Raw genomic sequence first — 25,461 nt, 5'->3', positions numbered from 1 at the left:
ATCAGTCTTTAATGCTTTGCTTTTTACTTGTGCAATCTCTGCACAAAAGTGTGAACCTCTATCTGAAGAGGTATTAAATAACTAATTCAAATTATATATATATAATTATAAGAGGTATTATATAATTTTATAATTATATTAATGAATATAAATGTAAATAATTAAAATACATTATATAAATATTAATATAAATTATTATATATATAAGAGGTATTATATAATAAATATTATATAATTATATATCTGCCTCTTAATTTTCTTAAAAGTGTATAGGGGTTGGCCACCACAGGATATATTGATTTTGTTATTTCATTTATAGCCCTTAAATCCTGAACTAGTCTAGAAGTTCCATTTGGCTTCTTGACTGGGAGAATTAGGGTGTTAAAGTCTGATTCACACTCTATTAAAAGCCCCAATTTCAAAACGTTTTCGGTTATTGGTTCAATTCCTTTTCTGTCTTCTAACCTCAATGGATATTGTTTCCTGACTACTGGCTTTGCTCCTGGTAGTAATTCTATTTGAATAGGGATTGCATGTTTTGACTTACCAGGTACATCAGTAGCCCATACCAAGGGATACACTTGACTTAAAATCTGGCTAACATTCTGCTTGTTTCACTCTGGTTTCGTGCAGCTCATGACCAAACTCAGGGCTGCTGTTAATTGTTTTTAATTCACCTGAAATTCAAATTTACCTTTTTCAAATTAAATCACAGCCCCTAAGTTTTCAAGTAAATCTCTACCCAACAGACGTTTTGGGGAGTTGGGCAAATATAAGAATTGATGAATTCCCATCTGTTCTCCAATTTTTATTTAGGAGGCTTTAGAAAGAAAGCTTTTGTTGATTGGCCTGTTACTCCCACCACTTGAACAAATTCATCACTCTTAGGAACTATGTCTTGGTTTAAAACTGAAAATGTGGCTCCAGTGTCGATCAGAAAGTCTAATTCCTTTGTACCTTCCCCTTGCTCCATTTTAACCAGCAGGTCTGCTCAGGAACGACTCACCAGTCCGCCTCATTCACTACTTTGATGAGCGATGACAGTTCCTTCTGTGTTTCTATTTGCTAATTTGGGGCAGTCTTTCTTACAGTGACCTATTTGCAGGCAATAGAAACACTGGTTTGGCCCTATTCTTGGCTGCTGGGAGGGGAAGCCTCCTCTCCCCCATGCGGACTGGCCTCTGCCTCAGCCTCTGGTGTTTGGTCCTGAAAAATTCGAATTTTGGGTTATAGCTTAGTATACCTCTCTGCTGCCGATAACACGTTTTTATCCTGGAGTGTACGTTATAGTTTAAGGCCTTTTGTTCATTCCTCAACCTGTCCCACCACTTCATGTGTTAAATAATCGATCTCTTCATCTGGTTTTGGCCAGGGGTCCTCTCGGGCCGCACGGAACCGCAGAGTGGGACTCCTCGCTCGCTTCTCAGCAAAGCCCGCGTCTCTCTCACACACACATTTGCACACTCAAGCACTCAAAAAGAGTTTTCTCTCCCTTTCAACTCTACGCGCTTGATTTTGCGTTACCTCACAAAGTCACAAGATGTCGCTGTAGGACCACAAAATACACGCTCTATACTAGATCTGAGTGAATTCTTACAAATACATGTTTATTTGTTGAACCACTATAATAACTCACCCATCTAATCTCTTCCAGGCTTTGATTAGCTCCACATCTAATACAATGCAAGTTTAGGGTTTGATTTAATCTTATTTCTTGCTTCTCCCTGGGTCCTTAAAATATATTTACCACAGTTGTTGCACAAAGCCCTTACGTAAAATAAGCAATAATAAAAGGACAACTCTTAATTTTGGGCTTCAGATTTGCGTGGCCAGTTCTCAGTTATTTATTCAGAGTCACCAGATCTACTTCCCATAAACGATTCCTTTGGAATTCCCTCCTTCAACCTGCTCACTTTGGATGCAGCCCAGGTTCCCAATGGCTTTCCAGTCTGGGAGCTCCAACTGCCGGCTCACGGGGAGTTTGGCATCAACCTTCACCCCCAAGTCCTTCTCCCGGGGCTGCTCAATCCCTTCGCCACCCAACCTGTCGGTGTGTCTGGGATTGCCTTGACTGGGCTGTAGGACCTTGCACTTGCCTTTGATGACCCTCGTGATGTTCCCATGGTCCTACCTGTCCAGCCTGTCCAGGTCCCTCTGGATCCATCCCTTCCCTGCAGCCTGTGACTGCACCACCCAGCTCGGGGCCTTCCCTGATCGTGCTGGGGGTGCCTCGATCCCACTGTCCCTGTCCCCACAAAGCTGTTGGACAGGATCAGCCCCAGCACCGACCCCTGAGGGACCCCACTGCTCACTGGTCTCCCCAGGGACAAGGAGCCCTTGACCACAACTCTCTGTGTGCAGCATCCAGCCAGTTCTGGATCCCTGGAGTGCTCCATCTATCCAATCCATATCTCCAATTTGGGACAAGGATGCCAATCCTTGGCACAAGTCCAGGCAAACAATGTCAGCTGCTCTGCCCCATCCACCAGTGCTGCAGCCCTGACATGGAGGGTCACTAACACTGGGAAAGCAAATCCCAGGGAGTAACCAGGATTCCTCCAAGGCAGGTACATGTGGTAATTTTTCTCTTTGGAAGGGAAAAGCATCCCATGGGATCCAGCTGGAGCCTCCCCAAACATTGCCTGGTCCCCAGACATCTCTGATTTGGGGACCTGAAATCCTGGGTAGTGGCCCTGGACTCCTCCATGGCAGGTAGAAGGTGATTTTTCTTTTGTTGTGCATCCTGAAGTTTCCAGGATCTACCTGAGACTCCTTCTAGGCATCTCCCTGAGTCTTTTCACATCTCCTCTAAGGAGCTGAGATCCCAGGGAGCAGCCCCAGACTCCTCCGGGGCAGCTGCCTGGGATGATTTTGCACAAGGCAAGAGGGAGCTCTGCAGGCCTGGAGGAGCACAGGGGCTCTGGGGCTCTGCAGGCTCCGGAGAAGCTGAACGTGCCTCCTCCTGTGCCGGGCTCTGGGTCCCTGTGCCCTGCTGGGCACATGGAGGAGCAGCTGGAGCTGCCCCTGTGCCAGGGCTTGTGTCTGGGTTTGCTGCTGGACACAGCGAGGCCGAGCTCGGCTGCTGTTGTGGCCCAAGGGGCGCAGGGAGTGGGCAGTGCCCCGTGTGTTGCTGCCGAGGGCCCAGCAGGGCTGGCTGGTTCTGTGGCACTGCCCGGCCTGCCTGCCCTGCTGTCCCCTCCAGCTGCTGGCCGGGGGCAGGGGCTTCCAGCCCCGTCAGCACCTGCTCCTTGTGGCCCGGGGCATCCCTGGGCTGCCTCTGCTGTGGCCGGCACAGGGCAGGAAACGCTTTGCCCGGGGGGGGCTGAAAGGAGAGCGGGGACGTGCAGAGGCCGCCCGGCTTCCCCAGCCAAGGCCTGCTGGGCCCCGCCGGCAGCGGCTGCTGGCCAGGGCTGGGCCGATGCCGGGGCTGCAGAGGGAGCCTGCCGGGCCTATGCCCTGCCCATGTCCGTCGCTGCTCGGCACTGCTGGGGCTCCCTGCCCGCCCTGCTGCCCCGGCAGCTCCTGCCCCACTGCGGCCCTCGGCCGTGGCCGCCGGGGCTCCTGCAGCTCTGTGTGCCGCAGGGCCTGCCCGGCCTGTCCCCAGCGAGGGACGAGGCCCAGCCCGGCTGCCCTGAGGCTGCCGCTGCTGCAGCTGAGGGCGGCGGCAGGAGGAGGCTGCCATGGAGGCGACTGGCTCAGCGCGGTGCTGGGGAGCCCGGCGCCATCCCACCCCGGCCTCTCCTCCTGCCCCGGCCCTCAGCTGCAGTGGGCACCTGGGGGGCTCCTGAAACACCCCAGGGCAGGGCGGGTCCAAAGGGTTCCAATGTGCCCTCGGTTCCAGGAGTCCCGCGGTGTCACAGTGGCCCCTGGGTTTTAAAGTAGCCGGAGGGGGCTATAGACTGTTTTCTGTCAGAAGGTACTAGAAGCTTTCACTGTGCTATGAAAAGCCAGTGATAGTCAGCTCCAGGTGAATTTGGAACTCCTGGCCAGGCTGAGTCAATGAAGGTTCGCTTCTGTGATAACATATTTAAGAACAGAGGAAGAGAAGGTTTGTTGCACAGAACAAATTCCAGCCCGTAGAAGAGCAGAGGAGAACATGGGATAACAAGCAGACTACAAGGTCAGAGAAGAAGGAGGCGGGAGGAGAGGCCTGGGGGAGCCTCCCTCTCCCCCTCCAACAGGGAAAAGACTGATAGCCAAGCCCCCTGCCACTTGTGGAAGACTATTGGGGTGCAGAGACCCCCCTGCAGCTTATGGAGGAGCCTATGTTGGAACTAGTGGATGGATAAAGGAGGCTCAGGGGGCAGTGGCTGCCAGGGCTGGGGGTATCCCCAGCCCTTCGTGCTCAGCCTCTCTCAGCTCTGGAGCTCTCGCTGCTGGGCTGCAGCAGGGCTCGTTTGTCAGGCCCTGCCAGTACTGCAGCTTCCAGCGTTTTAGTGCTCAGTTATCACACCATTTATTTATTGCTTTATTTAATCCATTTACTATATAATTTTAGTTATTTACATATTTTATTTGTGTATTTATATATATTTTATTGATTTTCCTGATTTTTGTCACTTTATTATTTTAATGTATATTATGTTATTTTATTGATTTTATGTATTGTATTTTTATTGGAGGTATTGACATCATTTATTATGTATTTTATCAGCTTGTTTATTGACATGTTTTCTTTATAGGTTCTTTATTATTTCTTTATTATATTTTATGCATTGGTTTAATTTTATTTATATTTTTTGCATGTTTATATTTATTTATGTATTTATAATTTTACAATGTATTGCCATTTTTATATATTTTTATTTGCCTGTTTATATATTATTTTTCATTTTATTCATTTTATTGATTTTATATATTGATATAATTTTAATTTTATATATTTACTTGTTTCTTTAGGGAGTTTTTTATTAATTTTTGCTTGTTTCTTTAGGCAGTTTATTAATTTATTTATACTATTTTATAGATTTCTACGTTTTATTTGACTTGTTTATTCATATATTTTCTTTACTACAGAGCTGTGGGCACACATTCTGCAGGCAGCTCACTAAATGCAGTTTCCTTCCAACCTGAAGGGAGGCTTTGCTTTACAACATCTCTCCCAGGTGGCACTGGGTGATCGAAGGCTGGTTCTCCCGGCTCTGCCTGTGTCCTGCTCTCCTTGGAAAGCACCACGACCGGAAGGATCCAGATGTTGATCCCGATCTCGAAGACAATCACTAAAATACCATTAAACAGGCATAAAATGTCGAGAATCGATCAATGAAATGCCAGATCTGCCTGAAAATAGACACAAATACAGTGTTGTGGAGCTCCTGGCCTGGCTTTTCCAGCCGTGTGGGGGGCGGGAAGCCCTGGGGCCTCACTTCTCTTGCCCCCTAATTAGCAGCAATTTATTAGGCTAATTACCCGCTGGGTCATCCCTGAGCTGCTTTGTCGCTCAGCCCGGCATCGGGGAAGTCGCGGGGCAGCGGCCCCGCCGGGTCGTGCCGGGCCCGAGGGCAGCAGAGCCGGGCGGCGGCGGGCGGGGAATCCTCGGCGAGGGCGAGCAGAAGGGGCCGGGACCGCCGGCGCTGCCCCATCCCCGGCACGAAGCAGAGAGGGCCCCGGGCAGCGGCGGCGGCGGCGGCCGGGGCGCTGGGGGAGCCGCCCCGAGGGTCCCCCCCGCCCGTGGGCCTGAAGAGCCGCCCGGACGGGCGGAGTGGGAACACAAACTGGAGACTGAAGTGAATGCGAGACAGATTGGCACTGGGGGGGCCCGCGGGACGGGCCCTGTCGGGTGTCACCACAAAGGGGAAGTGAGGTTGGAACAGAATAAATTACAGAGAATAAACCAAAGTAAAACAAAAAAGCCGCACCGAGGGAACCTCCGCCGTCCCGTATCTAAAAGAGCTGCCTCGAGGGACGAGCGAGGAGTGGCGGCCGTGGAATGATCGCCCGGGGTGTGGTGAGGGAGGCGTGAATGGAATCAAACACAGAGAAGAGAATAAAATACACTAAAGGAGCCGCCCCGAATCACCGAAAGAGCTGCCCCGAGGGGACCCGCTGTCGGGTGTCGTCAAAGGGCTGCACCGAGGAGAGGGCGAGGTGGGAACAGAATTAACTATAGAGAATAAAAGAAAGAGAATAAAGAGCCGCACCAAGAGGGTCCCGCCGCCCAGTATCAAGAAGAGCCGCACCGAGGGACCGGCGGGGCGGCACCGGGCAGGCCGGACGATGTTCGGTGTCCTCGAAAAAGCCGCATCACGGGACGACGACAAAAGGGCGGCAGCGAGGGACGGGAGGTGTGAATGGAATAAAATACACAGAATAAAATACAAGAACCCCACCGGGGGGGGCTTCGCCGCTCCGTGTCACTGAAAGAGCTGCAGGGCAGGACCTGCCAGATGTAAACAGAATGAAATATAGAGAATAAAATAAATGGAATAGAATACCTGCGCCGAGGGGTTTCCGTCGCCTGGTACCTAAAAGAGCTGCACCGAGGGAGCACCGAGGCGGCCCCGGGGGGTGTGAGGGAGCGATGAACGGCCCCGAGGGGCCTCTGCTGCCCCGTGCCACTGAAAGTGCGGCCCCGAGGGACGGGGTGGGGTGGGGATCGAATAAAATACAGAGAATATACTAAACTAAGTCCAATAAAGAGCTGCAGCCCGCCGGCCGGTGTCACCCAAAGAGGGGCCGCGAGGGACCGGCGGGTGTAGGAGATTGTTCCATCTCTAACTCGCTATTTGTTTTTACATTGACCGCTGCAATAATCACTTGTAATTAATCTGTCCACCGAGGTGCGAGAGGTGTTAATGGGGCAATTTGGCACCTTGGGCAAGGCTTCTTCGAAACCCTTTGAAGTTTCACACTCTGCAATTAACCACTTCATACTAACGAAGCCGTTTCCATCAGCTGAGGTACATGCCAAGGGTAAGTTTTGGAGGAGCCCCCCCGAGCCCAGTGACTGAACTAAAGGGCGGACACCGCCTTTAGCCCTTGGCAGGACTGTCTGCATCGACCTGGGGGACATTTTGGTCTGCTTGAGGAACCCCTGGAAAGTCTCCAACAGAAAGTTGGTGCATTTTCCCGCCTTAGCAGCGCCAGCCTGCCTGGATACCAGCAGCTTAACCCACTAAAAACACCGTGCAAAGCTCTGCCCGGAGCCAAACTGGCCGCTGAGCGCCCACCAGGGGGTGTTTAAGGCAGTGCCCAGCGTTGCACGAAGGTCCGGTCCAGTGCAGTCGGTGTTGCCCAGGGTCCCGTGCTGGCTGCGGGCCCCACTGCTCGCTCTGTCCTGCTCGTGTCCCACCTGCCTGCGTCTCCTGGTTGTCTCGGATCCAGTCTGCTCTTCCCTGCTTTCTTCCAGTGACCATTCCCGGACTGCCTGAGGCTGACTACACCCGCTTCTCTCACTGGTGCTGGTAACCTTTTGGCACTTTCCTTTGGCAGCCTTTCCTTCTCCGCGCTGATGACTCATCAGTTGCCGGGAGGACGCGACGCAAAACGGGCCCCGAACTTTGCCCTCAGCCAATCAGAGCCCGTCCAAGCCCCCCGAAAACGGCCCCGCTCGGCTGATTTTGGGGTGGCAGCACCTGCCCGGCGCTGGGGATGGAGCGTGTGGGGGGAGCTGGGGCCGTGCTGGTGGTGCTGGGAGCGCCCCCGGCTGCGGGCGAGGAGCTCTCAGGTGAGCGGGGGGGTGTGGGGGGGGCGGTGAGAAAGGGGAGAAAAGAGGAAGTGAGACTCCCAAAAATGAGTGGCGAGGGAGGTTGGAACCCCCGAAATTTGTGGGGGGTGTAATAAACTATATTTTAAAGGGGATTCTTTTTTGTTAAGCTTAGTAAAACTTCAGGACATTGATATGTGATTTCCGTGTGTATTTCCCACATATCTGTTAACTGCTTCTAACAAGCTGCTGTTTGTTCCCGAGGCTGATAAGGAAGGGGGGAGGGAAGTCTGGCAGTATAAACTACACCAGCTGGGGACACTGAGAAGCTTCCTCTAAACAAGGAGTCAAAGTGATTTATATAGACGATAAGACTGGAAGGGGAGGAAAAATACCTATTAAAGGCGCATGCTCCAAGCCGGGTTCATCTTGCGGACATCGAGGAAGACTAAAAATCTTCATCACAGAGACCCCGGCCCACAAAGAAACCCCCAGACCACGGACGCCGGTAACACAGCCCAAAAACATGCATGGGGAAAACTTTGCAACTGAGCATGTGCAAAAAGCACATGCCCCGGACTATGTATGGATAAGAACCTATGTACTGAGCATGTCTGGACAGGAACCCGGAGGGTTCAAAAGGGAAGTTTGAGAGCTTGAGGGGGGGCGGCGGCGGCGAGCTGTGAGAGAACTTTCTTTTGTTCTAAACAGCCCCCCCCTCCCGGCGCGTGCCGATTGTTTATCTACCGCTTATTAATAAATTTGCTTGCTATTGTAAATTGGCTTCTTCAATTCCTTTAAGGCATTGCTGGTAACCTATAACAGGGGGAGTGTGAGAGACCCAAACTGAGCCCAGGGGGGTCTGAGGATTGGGGTGGGAGACGGGGAAAAGGGGGGTAGGAGAGCAGGAAGAGGAGTCCCATGGGGGTTCCTCCGTGTCCCCCGTCACTTGAGCCCTGGAGCGGTTCCCTGGGGCTCTGGGGGCGGGGAGGGGATGTTTGTCCCCAACCCCGCTGTCCATCCATGGGGGGCTGATGGGGTGGTTCCCCCACCCAACAGCCCATGCTGCGGGGGCCGTGGGGCGGAAGGGGGTGGGAAAGGGGGGTCTGGGGTGGCCTCCTGAGCTCCCAACGTGCTGTGGGTGCTGGGGCTGCTGGGGTAGGGGGGACACCCCCTGATCTGTGTCCTGCACAGACAGGGGTGTTCCAGGAGTTGTCCACGAGTGAGTGTCACTTCATCAACGGCACTGACCGCGTGAGGTTCGTGGAGGTACGCCCACTTCGACAACGATGTGGGAGCCTTAGTGGGGGACACCCCGTATGGGGAGGAGATTGCCAAGATCTGGGACAGCAGCTCGAACTGGCTGGAGGAGGCGAGGGCTCAGGCGAACATTTTCTGACGACCCAACTGCAAATTACCGAGACGCTTCCTGGTGAACCGCAGAGGTGAGCGCCCCGGGAATGACCCTGGAGCCCCTCAAACCCTCCTCGGTTCCTCCCCAGACCCTCAACTATGCCCATCGCCGTGACCTTTTCCCCCATCGCCAGCCCTTGCCCCTCTCTCTCAGTGTCCCCCAGTCTCTCCCAGTCCATCCCAGTCTCTCGCAGTGCCCCCCCGTGTCCATCTCAGCGGTGCCATCGAGCTCTAACGCCCCTCAGCCAATCAGAATGCACCTCTCTGATGACTCCTCAGTTGCCAGGCAGACCGGCACCGCCAATTGCCCCCCAGCAGTTTTCAGCCCCGCCAGGGTCCTTCTCAATCCATTCCCAGTCACTCCCAGTGTCCCCCAGACCATCCCAGTCATTCCTAGAGCCTCTGAGTTCATTCCTACTCCTTCCCAATGCCACCCAGACCATTCCAGTCATTCCCAGATCCTCCTTGTACATTCCCAGTCCTTCTCAGTCCACTGCCACATATCCCAGCTCTCTTGAGTGGTGCCCCAGCCCTTCTCCCTGTACCCCAGTGTACTGAGTCCTTCCCAGTGCCATCCAAATCCCTACCAATGTCCTCCAAGCCCTTCCCCTCTCTTCGGTGCCTCCCAGCTCAGCCCAGTGCCTCCCCTGTCTCTCCAGTGTCCCCCAGCATGTCCATCTCGCTGGTGCCATCGAGCTCCCAGCCTGGCCCCAGCCCCTGCTCTGCTCCATGATGGATTTCTACCCTGCCCGGTGCAGGTGAGGTGGTTCCAGGATGGGCAGGAGCTGCCGGAGCACGTGGTGGCCACCGACGTGGTCCCCAACGGGGACTGGACCTACCAGGTGCTGGTGATGCTGGAAATCCCCCCCGGGCGCGGGGTCACCTCGCCCTGCCAGGTGGAGCACGTCAGCCTGGAGCACCCCCTCAGCCACACTGGGGTACGGTCCGGCCCCCAGCATGGGGGGTACACGGGCAGGGGGGCTGGGGGAGCACTGGGGACACTGGGAGGCACTTTGGGGGACAATAGAGAGGCTGAGAAGGAGGTTGCGGGGTCCTGGGAGGGCTGAGAAGGGCTCTGGGGAGTCCTGTGGCTGACTGGGAGGGAGTTTGGGGCAGTCTGAGTGGGATAGGAGGGAGGCTGGGGAGGGCTTGAGGTGATGGGGAGGGAGTTGGGGAAGTCCTGAGGGGGCTGGGGACTGGGAGGGGTATGGGGGGGGGCCTGAGGGTGATGGGAAGGGCATTGGAGGGTCCTAAAGGGGATAGGAGGGGCTTTGTGGGATACCAAAGGGGCTGGGAAGGGACTGGGAAGAGGTTTCAGAGGGTCCTGGGTGGGCTGGGAGAGACTAGACAGGGTTTGTGGGGTCCTGGGTGGTCTATGGGAGGTTTTGGGGGTCCTGACCCCCCCCCAGCTCTCCCCAGAGATGCTACAGGTCACCGTCTGGAGCAAGATCCTGGTGGGGGTTGGGCCCGAGGCACTGCCCAGGGACACCTGGGGAGGCCCCGCCCGGCCCCTGTGCCTTCACCGCCCGGCGCTGCCGCAGCAGGAGCACGGCGGAATTCCCGAGGAAGGAGATGGTGAAGGCGGAGCCCCACGGACACGGCGGGGGGGGGGGGCTCCGTTCCGCTCCCAGGGCCTCCTGGAGCCGAGCCCTTGATGGAGCTGGACAGGGAGGGGTCAGCAATTGCCCTGGGAACGTTGTACTCTCGGCTAATCCCTGACGGAGAAGAGAAGACAATCCCAGCAGGAATGAACTGGCTGGCCCAGAGGCACGGGAGGAAAGGCAGGCACACTGAGGTAGAACTGGGGGAACAGGAATTGCAGCAGTGGGAGGTGGCGACTCCTGGAGCACCTCCTCAGAACGGCCCCAGCCTGCGATGGAGGAGGAGCTGCACATCGACTGATGGGCACAGGGAGGAGACACAGCCGGCACCGAGGGCTGTGAGCGCCAAGGAATAGGTTGAGAAGGTCACAGGATACAAACCTTCTGTCAAGGTCTCTTAGTCAATCGGAGCGATTTTGTGGCGCTGCTCGGCTCGGTGGGCCGGGGAGGCGACAGCGGGACCCGCGGGACCCGAAGGGTGAGCGGACCTGCTGGGAAACAACCTCCTATAGAATTAAAATTATATACACAAATAATTAAAATACATAAATAAATAAATAAATAAAAGTATATACACAATACATGGTATACAGCAATAGAGAAGTTTATATAAACAATATATATAAACAAACAAAAATACATAAAACTCAAGCAAATAAAATATAAACAGATAAAATATGTGCATAAAGAAAATTATATAACTAGATAATAAAAATATAAACAATGACTGTAATAAAACAAACAATATATAAATGAATAAACTATATGAAGTATATAAGTAAAGAAAAAATATATGAACAAGCAATTAAAATAAAATTATGTAAATAAAATTATATAAATATATTAAATAAACCAATATAAATAAATGGAATAAATAAGTAAATATATGAATAGGCATGCAAATAAAATATATAAATAAAATAATACCAATGCATAAATTATAGAAATAAGCAAATAAAATTACATACATAAAATAATGAAGGATATCATAAACAAGTAACTAAAATATATAAATACAATTATAGCAATACATAAAATGAATAAATTTAATAAAATCAATAGAAACTATAAATCTATAAATAAAATATAAACAGGCCCAAACTCCCCAATTTCCAACCCCGCCCCCGAAACGCCTTAAAATCTCCCCAATCCCCCCCAAACCTTACCAACCCCTGCAAAACCCTCCTCCCGGCGCCCACTCCCCCCGCCCCCAACCCCTCCTGTTTCACCCCAAACACCCCTCCCCGCGCCCCGCTCAGGCCCCTCCGCACACGGGGGAGGGGGAAGGGGCGTGCTCATGGTCAATGGCCAATCAGGGAGCGGAGCTTCATCCGGGGACTCGCGAGGCCAAGGGTGGGCACTGCCACTTTAACGTCACGCCCCCTTCTTCCCCCTCAGAGACCTCACCCTCCATTTTAACCCTTCCACGCCCCCTTCCCGCTCCCCTCCCGCCGCGTCCTCTCCCGCGCCATCTCGGGAAAGTCGCCGGGGAAGGCGGCGCCGCGCGGCGCTGGGGAACAAGACGGCGGCGCCACCGCAGCCCTGAAGCGTTCGAAAGGCTCGGAGCAAAATGGCGGCCGCCGCGCTGCCGTACGGGCGCAGCCAACCAGCAAGCGGCATTCTCCTTACGCGGATTGAGGGCGCGGCCATTTTGGGTAAGGGCACGTGACAGAGGCAGCCAATCAGCGCTAAGCGTACATGACTTTTTATTGATTGTTGCATTTAAAATAAATTAATGGGCGGGGCTATGGGTGGGGCTTGCCCTCACTTCCGGTTGGCCTGGGCGGTGCCGATCATGCACTCGTTCACCTGGGGGGGGGGGAGGGGGGAGGGGGGCGGGTGTGAGACCCCAAAACAGTCCCAAATCCCCCCTGTGACCCCTCAGACACCCCCACATCGGCCCCGTCACCCCCCAAATTCCCTTTGTGACACTCCAAACCCCTCTAAATCCCTCCCAAAACTGTCCCAGGACCCCCCAGACACCCTCAAATCCCCCCCAAATCCCCCCAACCCCCCTCAAACTCCCCAAGAACCCTAACTCAAACCCCCTAAATCCCCCCAACCCCTCCATCACCCCCGCAAATCCCCCTAAACTCCCCAGGACCCCCAAATCCCCCCAAATGCCCTCAAATCCCCCAAGCCCCTGAAATCTCCCCAAAACTCTCCACTCCCCCTCCTCCCCAAGACCCCTCAAATCCTCCCCAAACCCCTCTGTGACCCCCCCCAAATTCCCCCATGCCCCCGAGAACCCCCTCAAATTACCCCCGGACCCTCCAAATCCCCTGTGACCCCCTGAAATCCCCCTAATGCCCCCACCCCTGGACCCCTCAAACCCACCTTGCTGGCAAAGCGCAGGGAATTGAGGGATTCCCCAAAATTCTCCTCCAGGGGGGAAATGGTTACAAACATCAACCTGGGGGGAAGGGGGTTAAATTTGGGGGGATCTGGGGGTTCCCCGAAATCCTGGAGTCTCAAAACCTCCTCAGGACAACCCAGAACACCCCAAATTTGGGGGTTTGGGGGAGATTTGGGGAGTTTTAGGGGGGATTTGGGGAGGATTTGGGGGTTCAGGGGGGAATTTGGGGGAAATTGGGAATTTGGGGGAAATTTTGGAATTTAGGAGAGATTTGGGGGAAATTTGGGCTTTGGGAGGGTAATTTGGGGATTCAGGGGTGGAATTTTAGGATTCAGGGGTGGAATTTCAGGATTCGGGGTGGGAATTTGGGGATCTAGAATGGAATTTTGGGATGCAGGGTGGGAATTTTGGAGCTGGCTACTCACACCTTGGCGTTGCCACCGAGGCAGTTCTGGAGCAGGAAGGTAAGTTTGCTGTTCCTGTAGGGAACGTGCTGCTCCTGCCGGGAATTCCGGGGGCTCAGGGAGCTCCAGTCCCGCTTTTCCAGCTCCTCTCCCACTTCCCCACCTCAATCCCACTTTTCCAGCTCCTCTCCCACTTCCCCACCCCAATCCCACTTTTCCCATGTCAATTCCCCATTCCCCCACCTCCAGACCCACTTTTCCCACCCTCATTCCATTTTTCCAACTTATTCCACTTTTCCCATCCCAATTCCTATCTCTTATCCCACTTTTCCCATGCCACTTCCCACTTTTCCTATCCCAACTCCCCATTTTTTCCACCTCCAATCCCACTTTTCCCATCCCAATTCCTCATTTTTCCAATTTACTCCCATTTTCCCATCCTAATTCCCCATTTTCCTTTTCCCATCCCAATTCCCCATCTCGTCCCACTTTTCCCATTCCTATTCCCCATTTTTCTACCTCCAATCCCATTTTTCACCCTTCAATCCCACTTTTCCCATTTCTTATCCCATTTTCCCCATCCCAATTCCCAGTTTTCCCCCTCCAATCCCACTTTTCCCAGCCCTCAGCTTCCCCAAATCCCTTCCCAACATTGCCCCAAAACCCTTCCGTTCCCCCCAGATTTTTGGGATCCCCCGAATTTTTCTGTTCCCCCTGAATTCCAGGAATTGCCCCCCTCAAATTCTTGGAATCTTCCCTTTTCCCTCAGCTCCTGCTTCCCCAAATCCCCCCAAATTTCCCCCCAAATTTCCCCTCAAAATTCCCCCAAACCCCTCCCTCTTTCCCCCAACATTTTTTGGGACTCCCTGGAATTTCAGGAATTCTGGGAATTTCTAGAATCCAGGGAATTGTGTTACCTTGTTGCACAGGGCGGTGATGACGAGCCCCAGGGCGCTGAGGCTGGAATTGATGGATTGGGTTTCCCGGAGCCGATCCCCGACTGATCCCGACTTTTCCAGCCGCTCCGAGCCCGCCAGGTCCACCAGGGTCAGGGTGGCTGGGAATGGGAATGCAGAGAATGAGGCATTGGGGCAGGAAATGTGGGATTGGGGCTGGGAAATGTGGGAATGGGGAATCTGGGACTGGGGCTTGGAAATGTAGGATAAGGGGCAGAAAATGCAGAATTGGCATTAGGAAATCCAGGATTGGAATTGGTAAATGTGGGATTGGGGTTGGGAAATCCAGGCTGGGGGTTGAGAAATGTGGGATTGGGAAATCTGGGATGAGGGATGGAAAATGATGGATTGGGGTTGGGAAATGCAGGATGGGGGCTGCGAAATGTGGGATAAGGGGCATGAAATCCAATCTTGGGGTTGGGAAATCTGGGCTGGGGGTTGAGAAATGTGGGTGGGATTGGGGCTGGAAAATGACAGATTGGGGCTGGGAAATCTGGAATGGGGTTGAAAAATGTGGGATAGGGGTTGGGAAGCGTGGGATTGGGGCTGGGAAATCTGGGGTAAGGGTTGGGAAATGAGGGATTGGGGGCTGGGAAATCTGGGATAGGGGGCAAGAAATCTAGGATTGTGATTGGGAAATGATGGATTGGGGCTGGGAAACGTGGGAATGGGAAGTGCAGGGATGGGGGGCCCTCACAGGCACAGCGCAGGTCCCGTGCCCGCTGCTCCCCCCGGATGCGCAGCTGGAACACGGAGTGGCTGCGGGATGAGCGGTTGTTGAGCCCCGTCTGGGCCACCGAGCGCTGCGAACCTGCCCTCTGCAACAGCTCCAGCACCTGCAACCAACCAAACCCCCCCAAAATGGGGCAATCATTCGAAAATAGGGATAAAACACCCCAAAGCATGGAGAAAACACCCCAAACCCAGCAGAAATCAGCACAAATATGGAGAAAACAGCACAAAATCCACGAATTTTCCAAATTCCCCCCTGAAATCCCCTCAGAATTCCCAAATTCTCCCCCAAATTCCCTCCCAAATCCCCAAGTCCCATCTAAATCCCCCCTAGAATTCCCAAACTCTCTCAAATCCTAGGAATTCTGTGTTTCCTACCCCCTCCTCTCTTTATCACCCAGGTGAGGTTGGGCATGTGCAGCTCCAAATTGCCCCCCGAAATCCCCTTAGATCTCCCCAAATTCCATTGGAATCCCCAATTTCCTGGGGAAATTCAGCCCGAAAGTCTCAAATTTCCCTCTCAGAATTCCGAAACTGCCTCAAATCCCAGGAATTCCGTGTCCCCACCTCCTCCTCTCTTTATCAGCCGCGGGAGGTTGGACACGTGCAGCTTTAAATTCCCTCAGAAACTCAGAAATCCCCTCAGAACTCCCAAATTTCCCCCTAAATCCCCAAGTCCCACCTATATCCCTCCCCCGCATTCCCAAAGCCTTCCAAATCCCGGGAGTTCCGTGTGTTCCCCACCTCCTCCTCGGTCTCCACAGGCACCCAGGTGAGGTTGGGCACGTGCAGCTCGTCGCTGTTGGGGCTGACCCGCCGGATGTCCAGGTCGGCCGCGCGCTGCCCTTTGACAAGCAGCAAATCCCGCAGGGACTCGTTGTAGATTTCCAGGAAACTGGCTGAGAAATGGTACTAAAACCGTCTCAGTCGCACCCCAAATCCAGGGGATTCATCCCAAAAACCCCACGATCCCCGTGGTTTCTTGGGAATTACCTGCCAGCCTTTGCCTGCCAGGTCGTGGGTGCTCTGGAAGAGGTGCTGGACGGCCCTCGGGATCATCCCGCGGGATTCGGGGGCTCCCGGAGGTTCCGGCCCTTCCATCGTGAAGGTTTTGCCGCTTCCCGTCTGCCCGTAGGCGAAGATGCACACGGGGTAGCCATCCAGGGCAGACTGGGAATGGGAATGCCGGCAATGTGGGGGGGTGGGAAGTTTGGGGGGGATTTGGGGGATCAGAGAGGATTTGGGAGGAATTTAGGAATTCTAAGGGGGATTTGGGAATTCTAAGGGGGGTTGCAAAAAGGCTTGATGGGAATTTGGGGGCATTCAGGGGGAAAATTTGGGGGATTCAGGGGGAAATTCAGGGAATTTGGGGGAAAATTTGGGGGACTTCGGAGGATATTCAGGGGATTTGGGGGGAAATTCAGGGAATTCGGGGGGAAAATTCAGGGGATTTCGGGGAAAATTCAAGGGATTGGGGGGAAATTCAGGGGATTTGGGGGGTCAGATGGAGGATTTGGGAATTCTGAGGGAGGTTTTGGAAGGGGATTTGGGGGAATTTCAGGTGATTTGGGGGGATATTCAGGGGATTTGGGGGGATATTCAGGGGACTTGGGATATTCAGGGGATTTGGGGGGATATTCAGGAGATTTGCGGGGATATTCAGGAGATTTGCGGGGATCAGAGGGAGGATTTGAAAAGAGTTTAGGAATTCTATGGGGGAGTTGGGAATTCCAGAGGGGTTTGGGAAGAGGCTTGATAGGAATTTGGAGGGATTCAGGGGGAAATTTGGGGGAAATTTAGGGGATTTGGGGGAGTCAGAGGGAGGATTTGGGAATTCTGAGGGGGGTTTGGGAGGGGGTTTGGGGGGATCTGGGGCAAATCGGAGGGAAATCCAGGAAATTTGGGGGGGACTTGGGGAGTCAGAGGATTTGGGAAGAACTGAGGAATTCTAAGGGGGATTTGGGAATTCTGGGCAGGATTGAGAATTGTGGAAGGGATCGGAAAGAGTTTTGGGGAGAAATTCAGGGAACTCAGGGCGTCAGAGGGAAGATTTGGGAAAGAGTTGGGAATTCTGAGGGGATTTGGAGGAGCTTTGGCAGGGGGAATTGGGGTGAATTTAATGGATTTTGGAGTTCAGGTGAGTTTTGGAAGGCATCTGGACAAGCACTTGCATCTCCTGGAATATTTCCCGCTGGGAAAACTCGAGGTGGGAGGTGGGGTTGGATTTGAGGGGCTTAGGTGGAAACTAGGGGGAATTTCATGGAATTTTTTGGGGTCCAAGTGGGATATTTTAGGATACAGGTGAGTTCTAGTGGAAGCACACCTGGACCAAGAGCTGCTGGATCTCCTGGAATATTCCCCACTGGGAAGCTCCAGGTGGGATTCAGTGAGGGGAGGATTCAGGTGGGATGGAGCAGGATTTGGGTGGAATTCCTGGGATTCTGGAGCTCAGGGGCAGATGTTTTGGGATGCAGGAAGGGGAGTTTTGGGAGGCACCTGGACAAGTAGCTGGATCTCCTGGAATATTTCCTGCTGGGAAGCTCCAGGTGGGAACACACGGTCGAAAGTGAAGTCGTAGCGCAGCTCCGGCCGCCGCTCCCGCCCCACGTGGGACTGTGGGGAAAAAAATGGGAATTTTGGGGGGGGAAAATGGATGTTTTTGAGGAAAAAGGGGAGTTGGAGGGGGAGCAGGGGCAAAAAAGGACATTTTTGCCCCCCCAAAAAGGCCTTTTTTGCTTCACAAAAAGGCCTTTTTGAAGGGAAAAAGGATGTTTTTGAGGGGAAAAAGCAGGATTTTTGAGGGGAGAAAAAAGGGATTTTTGAGAAGAAAAAAGGGATTTTTGAGAAGAAAAAAGGGATTTTTGAGAAGAAAAAAGGGGTTTTTGAGGGGAAGGAACAGAATTTTTGAGGGAGAAAGAACGGTATTTTTGAGGGGAAAAAGTGAAATTTGTGAGGGGGAAAAGACATTTTTAAAGAGAGAAAGGGGATTTTTGAGGGGAAAAAACATTTTTGAGGAGAAAAAACATTTATGGAAGGGGCCATTTTTGAGAGGGGCAAAAAGGGATTTTTGAGGGCCATTTTTGGGTGCACCCTGCTCACCTCATCAGGCCGGGTGAGGACGAGTGCTTTGGGGTCCTGGGGGGAGAAGCGCAGGTGCTGCAGCCCCCGCTGCCGCTCTGACTCCTCCGGCAGCACCGGCCGCACGCGGCAGAACACACGGATGTTCCCCTGGAAAACAGGGAAGAAACAGGATTTAGGGATTTCAGGAAGTTTGGGGGGGGGAGTCCCCTCATAAAATCCTCCCCTCCAGGCCCACTTTGAGCTCCTGGATGTCGTTGTGGAGGCGGCGCCGCTCCATCTCCAGCAGGTGGATCCGCTCTTCCTGCTGATCCAGGAGGGATTTTTGGGATCTTTCCACCTCCTGGAGCGCAGCCATCTGGTCCAGCTTCATTTGCAGCTGCTCCTGGATCTGCGCCATGTGAGCCTGGGGAGAGGAAGAGGGGTGAAAATGGCACAAAAAGGGCAAAAAAAAGGTGGAATTTGGGCAAAATTCCCATGGTTTTCCCAATTTTTCCTCATTTTTGAGATGCCCCAAGGGCTTTTGACGCCAAAAAGAAAAGCCACAATTGGAACAAATCCCCCAATTTTTTTTTCCCCTTTTTTCTCCCACAGTCTGAGGAGCCCCCCTGAGGTATTTTTGGTTGAAACCCAGTAACCGTGGTACAAATTCCCATTTCTTGCCTTTTTTCCCTTGACTCCTCCCAGTTTTCCAGCCACTCTGTGAGGAATTTTGGGTGCAAAAAACCGGGAATTGATGCTACCCTCAGATTTCCTGCCTTCCTCCCCCCCTTTGGGACCCCTTGGTGCATTTCACATTGGAAAGCACTGAGAAACGGCTCTGGATTCCCAATTTTCCCCCCCCCTCCTCCCCCAGATATTTTTTTTCAGGAATTCCAGGCTGCATGTCATGGATTCAGGTGGCTGAAGTTTTGGTAACAGGGGGCCATAGAGATAATTTCGGTTAGAAGCTACTAGAAGCTTTTGCTGTTGTATGAAAAAGCCAATGATAGCCAGTTCCAGGATGGAATTCCTACCACTAGCCAATGGTATTGGCTTCTGTGATTGATAACATATTTAAGAACACAGGGAGAGAAGCTGGAGAGAAGAGCAGAGGAAAGCATGAGATAGCAATGTAGGCTCCAAATTCAGTGTAGCAGGAGGGGGAAGGAGAGGCCCAGAGGCCACCCTCTCCCCCTCCAGCAGGGGAAAGACTGAAAGTCCAGACCCCTGCCACCTGTGTAAGATTACTGGTGTGAGGAGATCCCCCTACAGCTCATGTAGAAGCCCACACTGGAATAAGTGGTTGCACAAGGAAGGTGAGACTTCGTGGGAGGCCTAAGATGAAACAGAGTCTTGCTGGAGACCTGTGGCCCATGGAGAGGGAAACCTACGCTGGAGCAAGTTGTCCCCAGGCAGGACTTGTGGCCCTGTGGGGGATCTACACTGATGCAGCTGATTTGTGGCTCAAGGGACAGCAGATTAGGGAAGAACTGTGGCCCGAGGGATGGACCCACGCCGGAGACGTCTGTCGAGGAGTGTCCCATGGGGAGGGACCCCACAGGAAACAGGGAAAGGACTCAAAGCCATCACCCCCTGTAACTGTGGTAACGACCATTGGTGAAGCAAGTCCATGGAGACCATCAGAATGCAGAGAGAGAGAGAAACTTCTGCGCCTGATGGAAAAGTGACCCCCCAGGACAGTGGACTGGGAAGAATTCCTGTCTAAGAGATGGATTTTAACAGTGGCAGAAGCAGCCACTGGCTGTGACTTCCTCCTCCCTTTCCCATCTCCCTGCGCTGTTGGGAGAAGGACTGGGAACATGGAGGGAAGGGGGGAGTGGAGAAAAGGTGTTGTGTTTTAAGACTGTTTTATCCTTTTACTCTTTAGTTCTTATTCTCTTAGCAGTAAATCGAGCTTTTAGTTGAAGTCTGTTAGCAATAAATTTAAGTTCTATTCACTTTGAATCTGTTTGCTTGTGACAATTAATTACTAAGCCAGTCTCCCAGTTTTTATCTCTCCTCAGGAATTCTCTGACTGGTTTTTGCTTTTAGAGGGGGGAAGAGGGGAGAAAAGTAAGTGTTTAAAATCCAGCCAGGGTTGAAACCCTGACACCGCACCTTTGTGTTCTCTAGGTTTTCTGACAGTGCTTGCTCCCGAGCTCTGCCCTCATCCCGCTCCCGGCGCCGCTGCTGCTCCTCCTCCTCCAGACGCCGCTTTTCCAGAGCCAAACCCTCGGCCAGGGAGCGGCTCCGCTCCAGCTGCACCTCCAGGGAGCTGAGGGGAAAGTGGGGGGAAATCGCATGAAAATGGGCAATCCCCGAATTTGGGGCAGGGCCGGGGCCATTCAGGGAAGATTCCTGAGGGATTCCGGGGGGATTGAAAGGAAATGGTGAGAGATTTCGGGGGATGGTTTGAAGGGTTCTGAGGGGCTTCTGTGGCAGCCTTGAGGGAACTGGGGGATTTGGAGGGAATTTTTACGATTTGGGGGGGACTTTTGTGGGGATCCTTGAGAGGATCTCAGAAAATTCCCATTTTGAGGGATTTTGAGGAAATCTTTGGAAGTTGAGGCGATTTGGGGAAATTCTGGAGCAGCTGGAGAGAATTGGGAAATTTTTGAAGGGTTTGGGGAAATTTTAGGGATACTGGGGAAATTTCAGGGGATTATTTGAAGGGTTCTGAAGGAATTTTGTGGGATCTTAAGGGGTCTGAGGGATTTTGAGGAAATTCTGGCTATTTTTGGGGGGAATTGGGGAATTTTTTGAAGGGTTTTGGGGGAATTTTGCAGGATCTTAAAGGGTTGGGGGGATTTGGAGGAAATTTTTGCCATTTTGAGGGGAATTTGTGGGGAATTGGGGACTTTTTTGAAGGGTTCTGGGGAAATTCTGTGGGAGCTTGAAGAGCTTGGGGGATTTGGAGGGAATATTTGTGATTTTTGGGGGGAATTCAGGGAAATTTTAGGGAAACTGGGGAAGTTTGGAGGGATGATTTGAAAGGCTTTGAGGGAATTCTACAGGATCTTGAGGGATTTGGAGGTCAATTTTCAGGGATTTTGAGAAGCTTTTGATGGATTCTTCATGGAATTTTAGAGGTTTTGGGTGGATTTCGGGGGAATTTTGAGTAAATTTTGGACAGATTTTAGGTGGAATTTGAAGGATTTCAGATGAATTTCAATGGATTTCAGCTCAGTTTAGAAGGATTTCCTGGGATTTGGTCAGATTTCAGGTGGATTTTGAGGGATTTGCTGGTTTTTTTGAGTGGATTTTCAACAGATTTTGGGTGGAATTTGAAGGATTTCAGATGAATTTCAATGGATTTCAGCTCAGTTCTGAATTTGGTCGGATTTCAGGTGGATTTTGAGGGATGTGGATGGATTTTTAGGGTTTTTTTAAAGGAGTTTAGGGCAGTTTGGGTGGTTCCCTCACCCCACTCTGAGGCAGCTTTCCCGTCTGGAGGGGGATTTTGGACAGATTTTGGGTGGAATTTGAAGGATTTCTGACGAATTCTAATGAATTTCAGCTCAGTTTTGAATTTGGTCAGTTTTCAGGTGCACTTTGAGGGATTTGGGTTTTTTTTTAGAGGGGTTTGGGTGGATTTCGGTTGATTTCAGGTGGATTTTGAGGGATCTGGATCGATTTGGCTTTTTTTTCCAAGGCATCTGGGCAGATTTGGGGCAGTTTTGGTGATTCCCTCACCCTACTGTGGCGATGAGGTCGCTCTCTCGGCGTTCCCGCTCCATGAGCTCCCTCTGGAGTTGTGCCAGGCGCTCCTGGAGCTGCTGGTTCCCACATTCCAGGTGTTGTTTGTGGCTCTCCAGCTCCCTCAGCCGCTCCCGGGCCTTTCCCAGCTCCTCCCGCAGGTCCCCCACTTGGCCCCGCAGGTCCCAGGGGGGCCGTTTTTGGGGGGCAGGGGGTCCACAGGGGGCTCCTGAGGGGACACACCAAGAGGGTTAGGGACATCAGGAATGGGGTTTGGGGTCATGGGGACAGTGGGGAGGGGCTTAGGGACACTGGGGGAGTCTTGGGGATACAAAGTGGGAATTGAGGACACTTGGAGGGTTCTTGGGACCACCAGGGGGGAATTGGGGCCACCAGGGGGGGAATTGGGGCGTCAAGGGGGAAACTGGGGACACAGGGGTATCTTAGGGACACCAAGGGGGGTCTTGGGGGGCGAACTGGGGTGTCAAGGAGGGAACTGGGGACACAAGGGGGGGTCTTGGGGACACCAGAGGGGAAATTAAGGTGTCAAGGAAGACCTTGGGGCCACAAGGGGGGAATTGGGGACACCAGGTGGGGTCTCAGGACTTACCTGCTCGCGGTGCAGCTGCAACGGTCGACGCCTTCCAGGGGAGACCTGGGGGCGGAGAGGGGACATTTTGGGGGGTTTGGGGACACCAAGGGGGTCTGGAAGGGAGGGGACATTTTGGGAGGGTTTGGGGACATGGGAGGGTCTCTGTTGGGGGTCTGGGGTCTCACCCGCTCGTGGTGCAGCTACAACAGTCGCTGCCTTTTTGGGGTGGCCTAGGGGGAAGGGACATTTTTCAGGCGGTTTAACCTCCTCTGTCCCCCCCAGCCCCATTAACCCCCAAATGTCCCCCAACCCACCCCCTTTTTCCCTTTAATACCCTCCTCCCACAGATCCCTTTAACACCCCTCAAATCCCCCAAGACCCCCTTTAATCCCCCAAATGCACCCAAAGCCCCCCAAACCCACCTGAACCCCCCAAAGCCCCTCAAGACCCCCTCCCCCTTTAACCCACCCCAGACCTCCTTTTACTCCCCTCAGGTCCCTTTAACCCCTCCAAATCCCTCCTTAAAGCTCCTTCATCCCTGTTACCCCACCCCAAACACCCCCAAAACCCCCTCAAATGCCTCTCTAATCCCTCCAGACCCCTTTGACCCCCCTCAGTCCCCCTTGAACTCCTCCTAAATGCCCCTTGAAACTCCCCTAGACCCACTTCAACCCCCTCCCCCTCGACCATGTATAACCCCCCCAAAATCCCTTTTAATCCTCGAAACCCCCTCTTACCGTTCTTTCCCGCCGCCACCGCCCGGAGGGGGGCCCTGGGAGGAACTCTTTCTCCACCGGGGCCGGGCCGGGCCCGTTTCTGTGAGGGAACAACAACAACATAAGGCACCTCCGTGACCGGGTAAAACCCCACCCAAATCCACCCGGGGGGAGATCCGCACTTGTCGGGGGGGTCCTGCCGCTGTCCCCTCGGCGCCGGGGCCCGAAGGGGGCCGCTTGTCCCGGGCCCGCGGCACCGGGAGCCGCGACAGCGCCGGGAGCGCTCCGGACCCGACCTCACGCGCCGCCGCCATCTTCTATCTCGAGCCTTCGAACAGCCGCGCGCGCTCAGGGGTACGGCGGCTCAGCCAATGGCATGCGAGCCCTGAGGGGACGGCCCCGCCCCCTCAACGGATCGACCAATGGAAGGACGCAAAGGGGGCTCGGAGAGCCAATGGGAGAGCGGAGGCGGGGCCAAGTGGGAGGAGGGGTGGCCCGCCGAGGCTTAACGGCCACGGAGGGGGCGGGGTTTGGGAGGGGGCGGGGTTTGGGAGGGGACGGGGTAGGAGGACAGGGAAGATGATGGTCTGTTTTATGTCTTTATGGGGATGCAATTACGTTTTACAATCCGTTTGTTTTCCTTCCCTCACGGGTTACATTCACCCATTTGACCTGTATTTATTACAAGCGTGATCCTATCAGTCAAATCTATATTGAAAGCCCCGGAAATGAAGTATCGAGCCTCTTAATTCCCCCAGATGTGAGCATAGCAAACCCCTCCCGGGTCCGGCCGTGGGTGTGGGGGGCGCAGGCCCCTTAGGAGCGAGGATGGTCTTGGGGCGGGTCCTGCCAGCTCGGCAAGGCCGGCTGGATCTGCGGTGCCGGGTCCCGTTGCTTCGGGGGTCCCAGGGGCAGCGGCGGGACAAGCTGGTGCCGCTCCAGGCGCTGTCGGAGCTCCGGGATCGGCGGGGACCAGGGCAGTCCCTGCCCCGGCTGCATCGGGGGCTCCGGCGCCGGTCCCGGCCGGGGCCGCTCTGGGCGTGGCGAGGGCAGGCGCGGTTACCGCGGCAACGGGGACGGGAGGCTGGGTCCTCGGGACTGCGGGAGGAGGAGCAGGGGCGGTGTCTGCAGCCGGGGTGCCTCCCCCGGCCGACACGGGACCCTCCGGCTCCGCCATGAGGGGCGGAGACAGAACCGCCTCCTCCCTCCAGCCTCCTCCCCAAAGGGGTCGCGGCTGCCTCGGCCGCACCGCTCAGTTCCACTGCGGAAGGGGGAAAAGAAAAACCGAGAGCTTTTCCAGCCTCTGCTTCACAGCATGGGAGAGGAGCAGATTAAAGAGAAGCAAGTCAGTCTCGGCTGACGACAGGAGGCAAAGGCGGGGCCTCCCCCCTTTTGACCCCTCAAGCGCAAACGTTGAAAGTCGGCATAGTGATTTTACTGATACAGGCACAGTAGTCTCTGAGGATAAATCAAACGATAGCTCGGGGGAAGGGGATGAAAAAACACTTGTAGTAAGAACAAAAACAAGGGGAAGAAGGGTACGGGAAGCTCTGTCAGACCCCAGGCCCGTGGCTAGGAGAATAAGGGCAAAAAAGGAAAAACCTGAGGTAGAAGCCCCCTTAAGGCAAGCCATGAGCATCCATGGTCCAGTTTTGATAAAAGTTCCTGTTATAAGTTAGTATAAGAATTTAGACAACTCAATTCCAATTAAACATTGATAAATTTATTAAACAAGCGATAATAAAGCAAAACAGCGCTGGGTGGCCTGGAGGGCAAGTGCCCTGCCGAGGCACACACCAAAATGTAGTAAATGTTCCTTTTTATACATTTCCAAGTCCGAGTTTTGAATGCAGCTGCGTTGAGGCTTGAGTTCGTGGCTCATTGTTAAGTGGTCATCTGGCATTTGTCAGAGATGAAAGGTGCAGTTTCTTATCAGTTGTAAATTTTACTGATACTGATACTTGTTTGTTTAGCAAGATGTCTGCAATTATTTTTACTGACGCTTGCTTGATTAACAGGATGAAACTTACCTTGTTGAATTATAACAAAAATTCCTTATTCCCTCATACACATAAGATCTTATGAACAAAGTTAACCCTTCTATTACAGTTCCTTTTTCTCTGGTTGAATTGTGGCAATGGAAAGCTTCAGTCGGGGCATATAGAGATAACCCAGACAGAGTGGCTAGTTATGAGCAGAGAGCAATAAAAACACAAAATCCAAATTGGTATGACCTGGAAGTGATAATGGAAACATTATTAGATCCCCACAGAGAAGGACGTGGTCAAGC

At 53.1% G+C, this 25,461-nt stretch overlaps 1 protein-coding gene and 3 long non-coding RNA genes across 7 annotated transcripts; 2 read left to right on the top strand and 2 right to left on the bottom strand.

The window, feature by feature from the left end:
- Positions 1 to 4,814: 4,814 nt before the first annotated feature.
- Positions 4,815 to 7,390, bottom strand: LOC126650019 (uncharacterized). The gene is made up of 3 exons (XR_007631235.1): positions 7,292 to 7,390; positions 6,141 to 6,379; positions 4,815 to 5,219 (listed from the first exon to the last, which is right to left on the bottom strand). It is a non-coding gene; the product is annotated as an uncharacterized LOC126650019 (long non-coding RNA).
- Positions 7,391 to 12,241: 4,851 nt separating this feature from the next.
- Positions 12,242 to 14,487, top strand: LOC126650017 (uncharacterized). The gene is made up of 3 exons (XR_007631234.1): positions 12,242 to 12,314; positions 13,413 to 13,479; positions 14,349 to 14,487. It is a non-coding gene; the product is annotated as an uncharacterized LOC126650017 (long non-coding RNA).
- Positions 12,349 to 23,497, bottom strand: LOC126650015 (kinesin-like protein KIFC1). 4 transcript variants are annotated; one of them, XM_050334461.1, is made up of 16 exons: positions 23,354 to 23,497; positions 23,193 to 23,271; positions 22,641 to 22,685; positions 22,474 to 22,518; positions 21,861 to 22,092; positions 20,286 to 20,442; positions 18,424 to 18,591; positions 18,207 to 18,335; positions 17,604 to 17,720; positions 16,101 to 16,277; positions 15,852 to 16,019; positions 15,073 to 15,211; positions 14,337 to 14,476; positions 13,441 to 13,514; positions 12,997 to 13,072; positions 12,349 to 12,468 (listed from the first exon to the last, which is right to left on the bottom strand). In XM_050334461.1, exons 1-16 carry the CDS (start codon positions 23,483 to 23,485, stop codon positions 12,424 to 12,426), a joined length of 1,923 nt encoding a protein of 640 aa, XP_050190418.1. In that variant the 5' UTR covers positions 23,486 to 23,497; the 3' UTR covers positions 12,349 to 12,423. The 4 variants fall into 4 exon arrangements, with proteins under 4 accessions (XP_050190418.1, XP_050190416.1, XP_050190417.1 ...); XM_050334459.1 differs by having other exon boundaries at positions 17,604 to 18,335; XM_050334460.1 differs by lacking the exons at positions 12,349 to 12,468; positions 12,997 to 13,072; positions 13,441 to 13,514 and having other exon boundaries at positions 14,468 to 15,211.
- LOC126650016 (uncharacterized) lies at positions 16,133 to 21,917 on the top strand. The gene is made up of 3 exons (XR_007631233.1): positions 16,133 to 16,259; positions 18,418 to 20,557; positions 21,820 to 21,917. It is a non-coding gene; the product is annotated as an uncharacterized LOC126650016 (long non-coding RNA).
- Positions 23,498 to 25,461: the final 1,964 nt, after the last annotated feature.

The sequence above is a fragment of the Myiozetetes cayanensis genome, unplaced genomic scaffold, assembly GCF_022539395.1.
Source record: "Myiozetetes cayanensis isolate MyiCay16 unplaced genomic scaffold, myiCay2020 scf539, whole genome shotgun sequence".
Lineage (NCBI taxonomy): Eukaryota > Metazoa > Chordata > Aves > Passeriformes > Tyrannidae > Myiozetetes > Myiozetetes cayanensis.
This window is presented reverse-complemented; position numbering and strand designations above follow the sequence as displayed.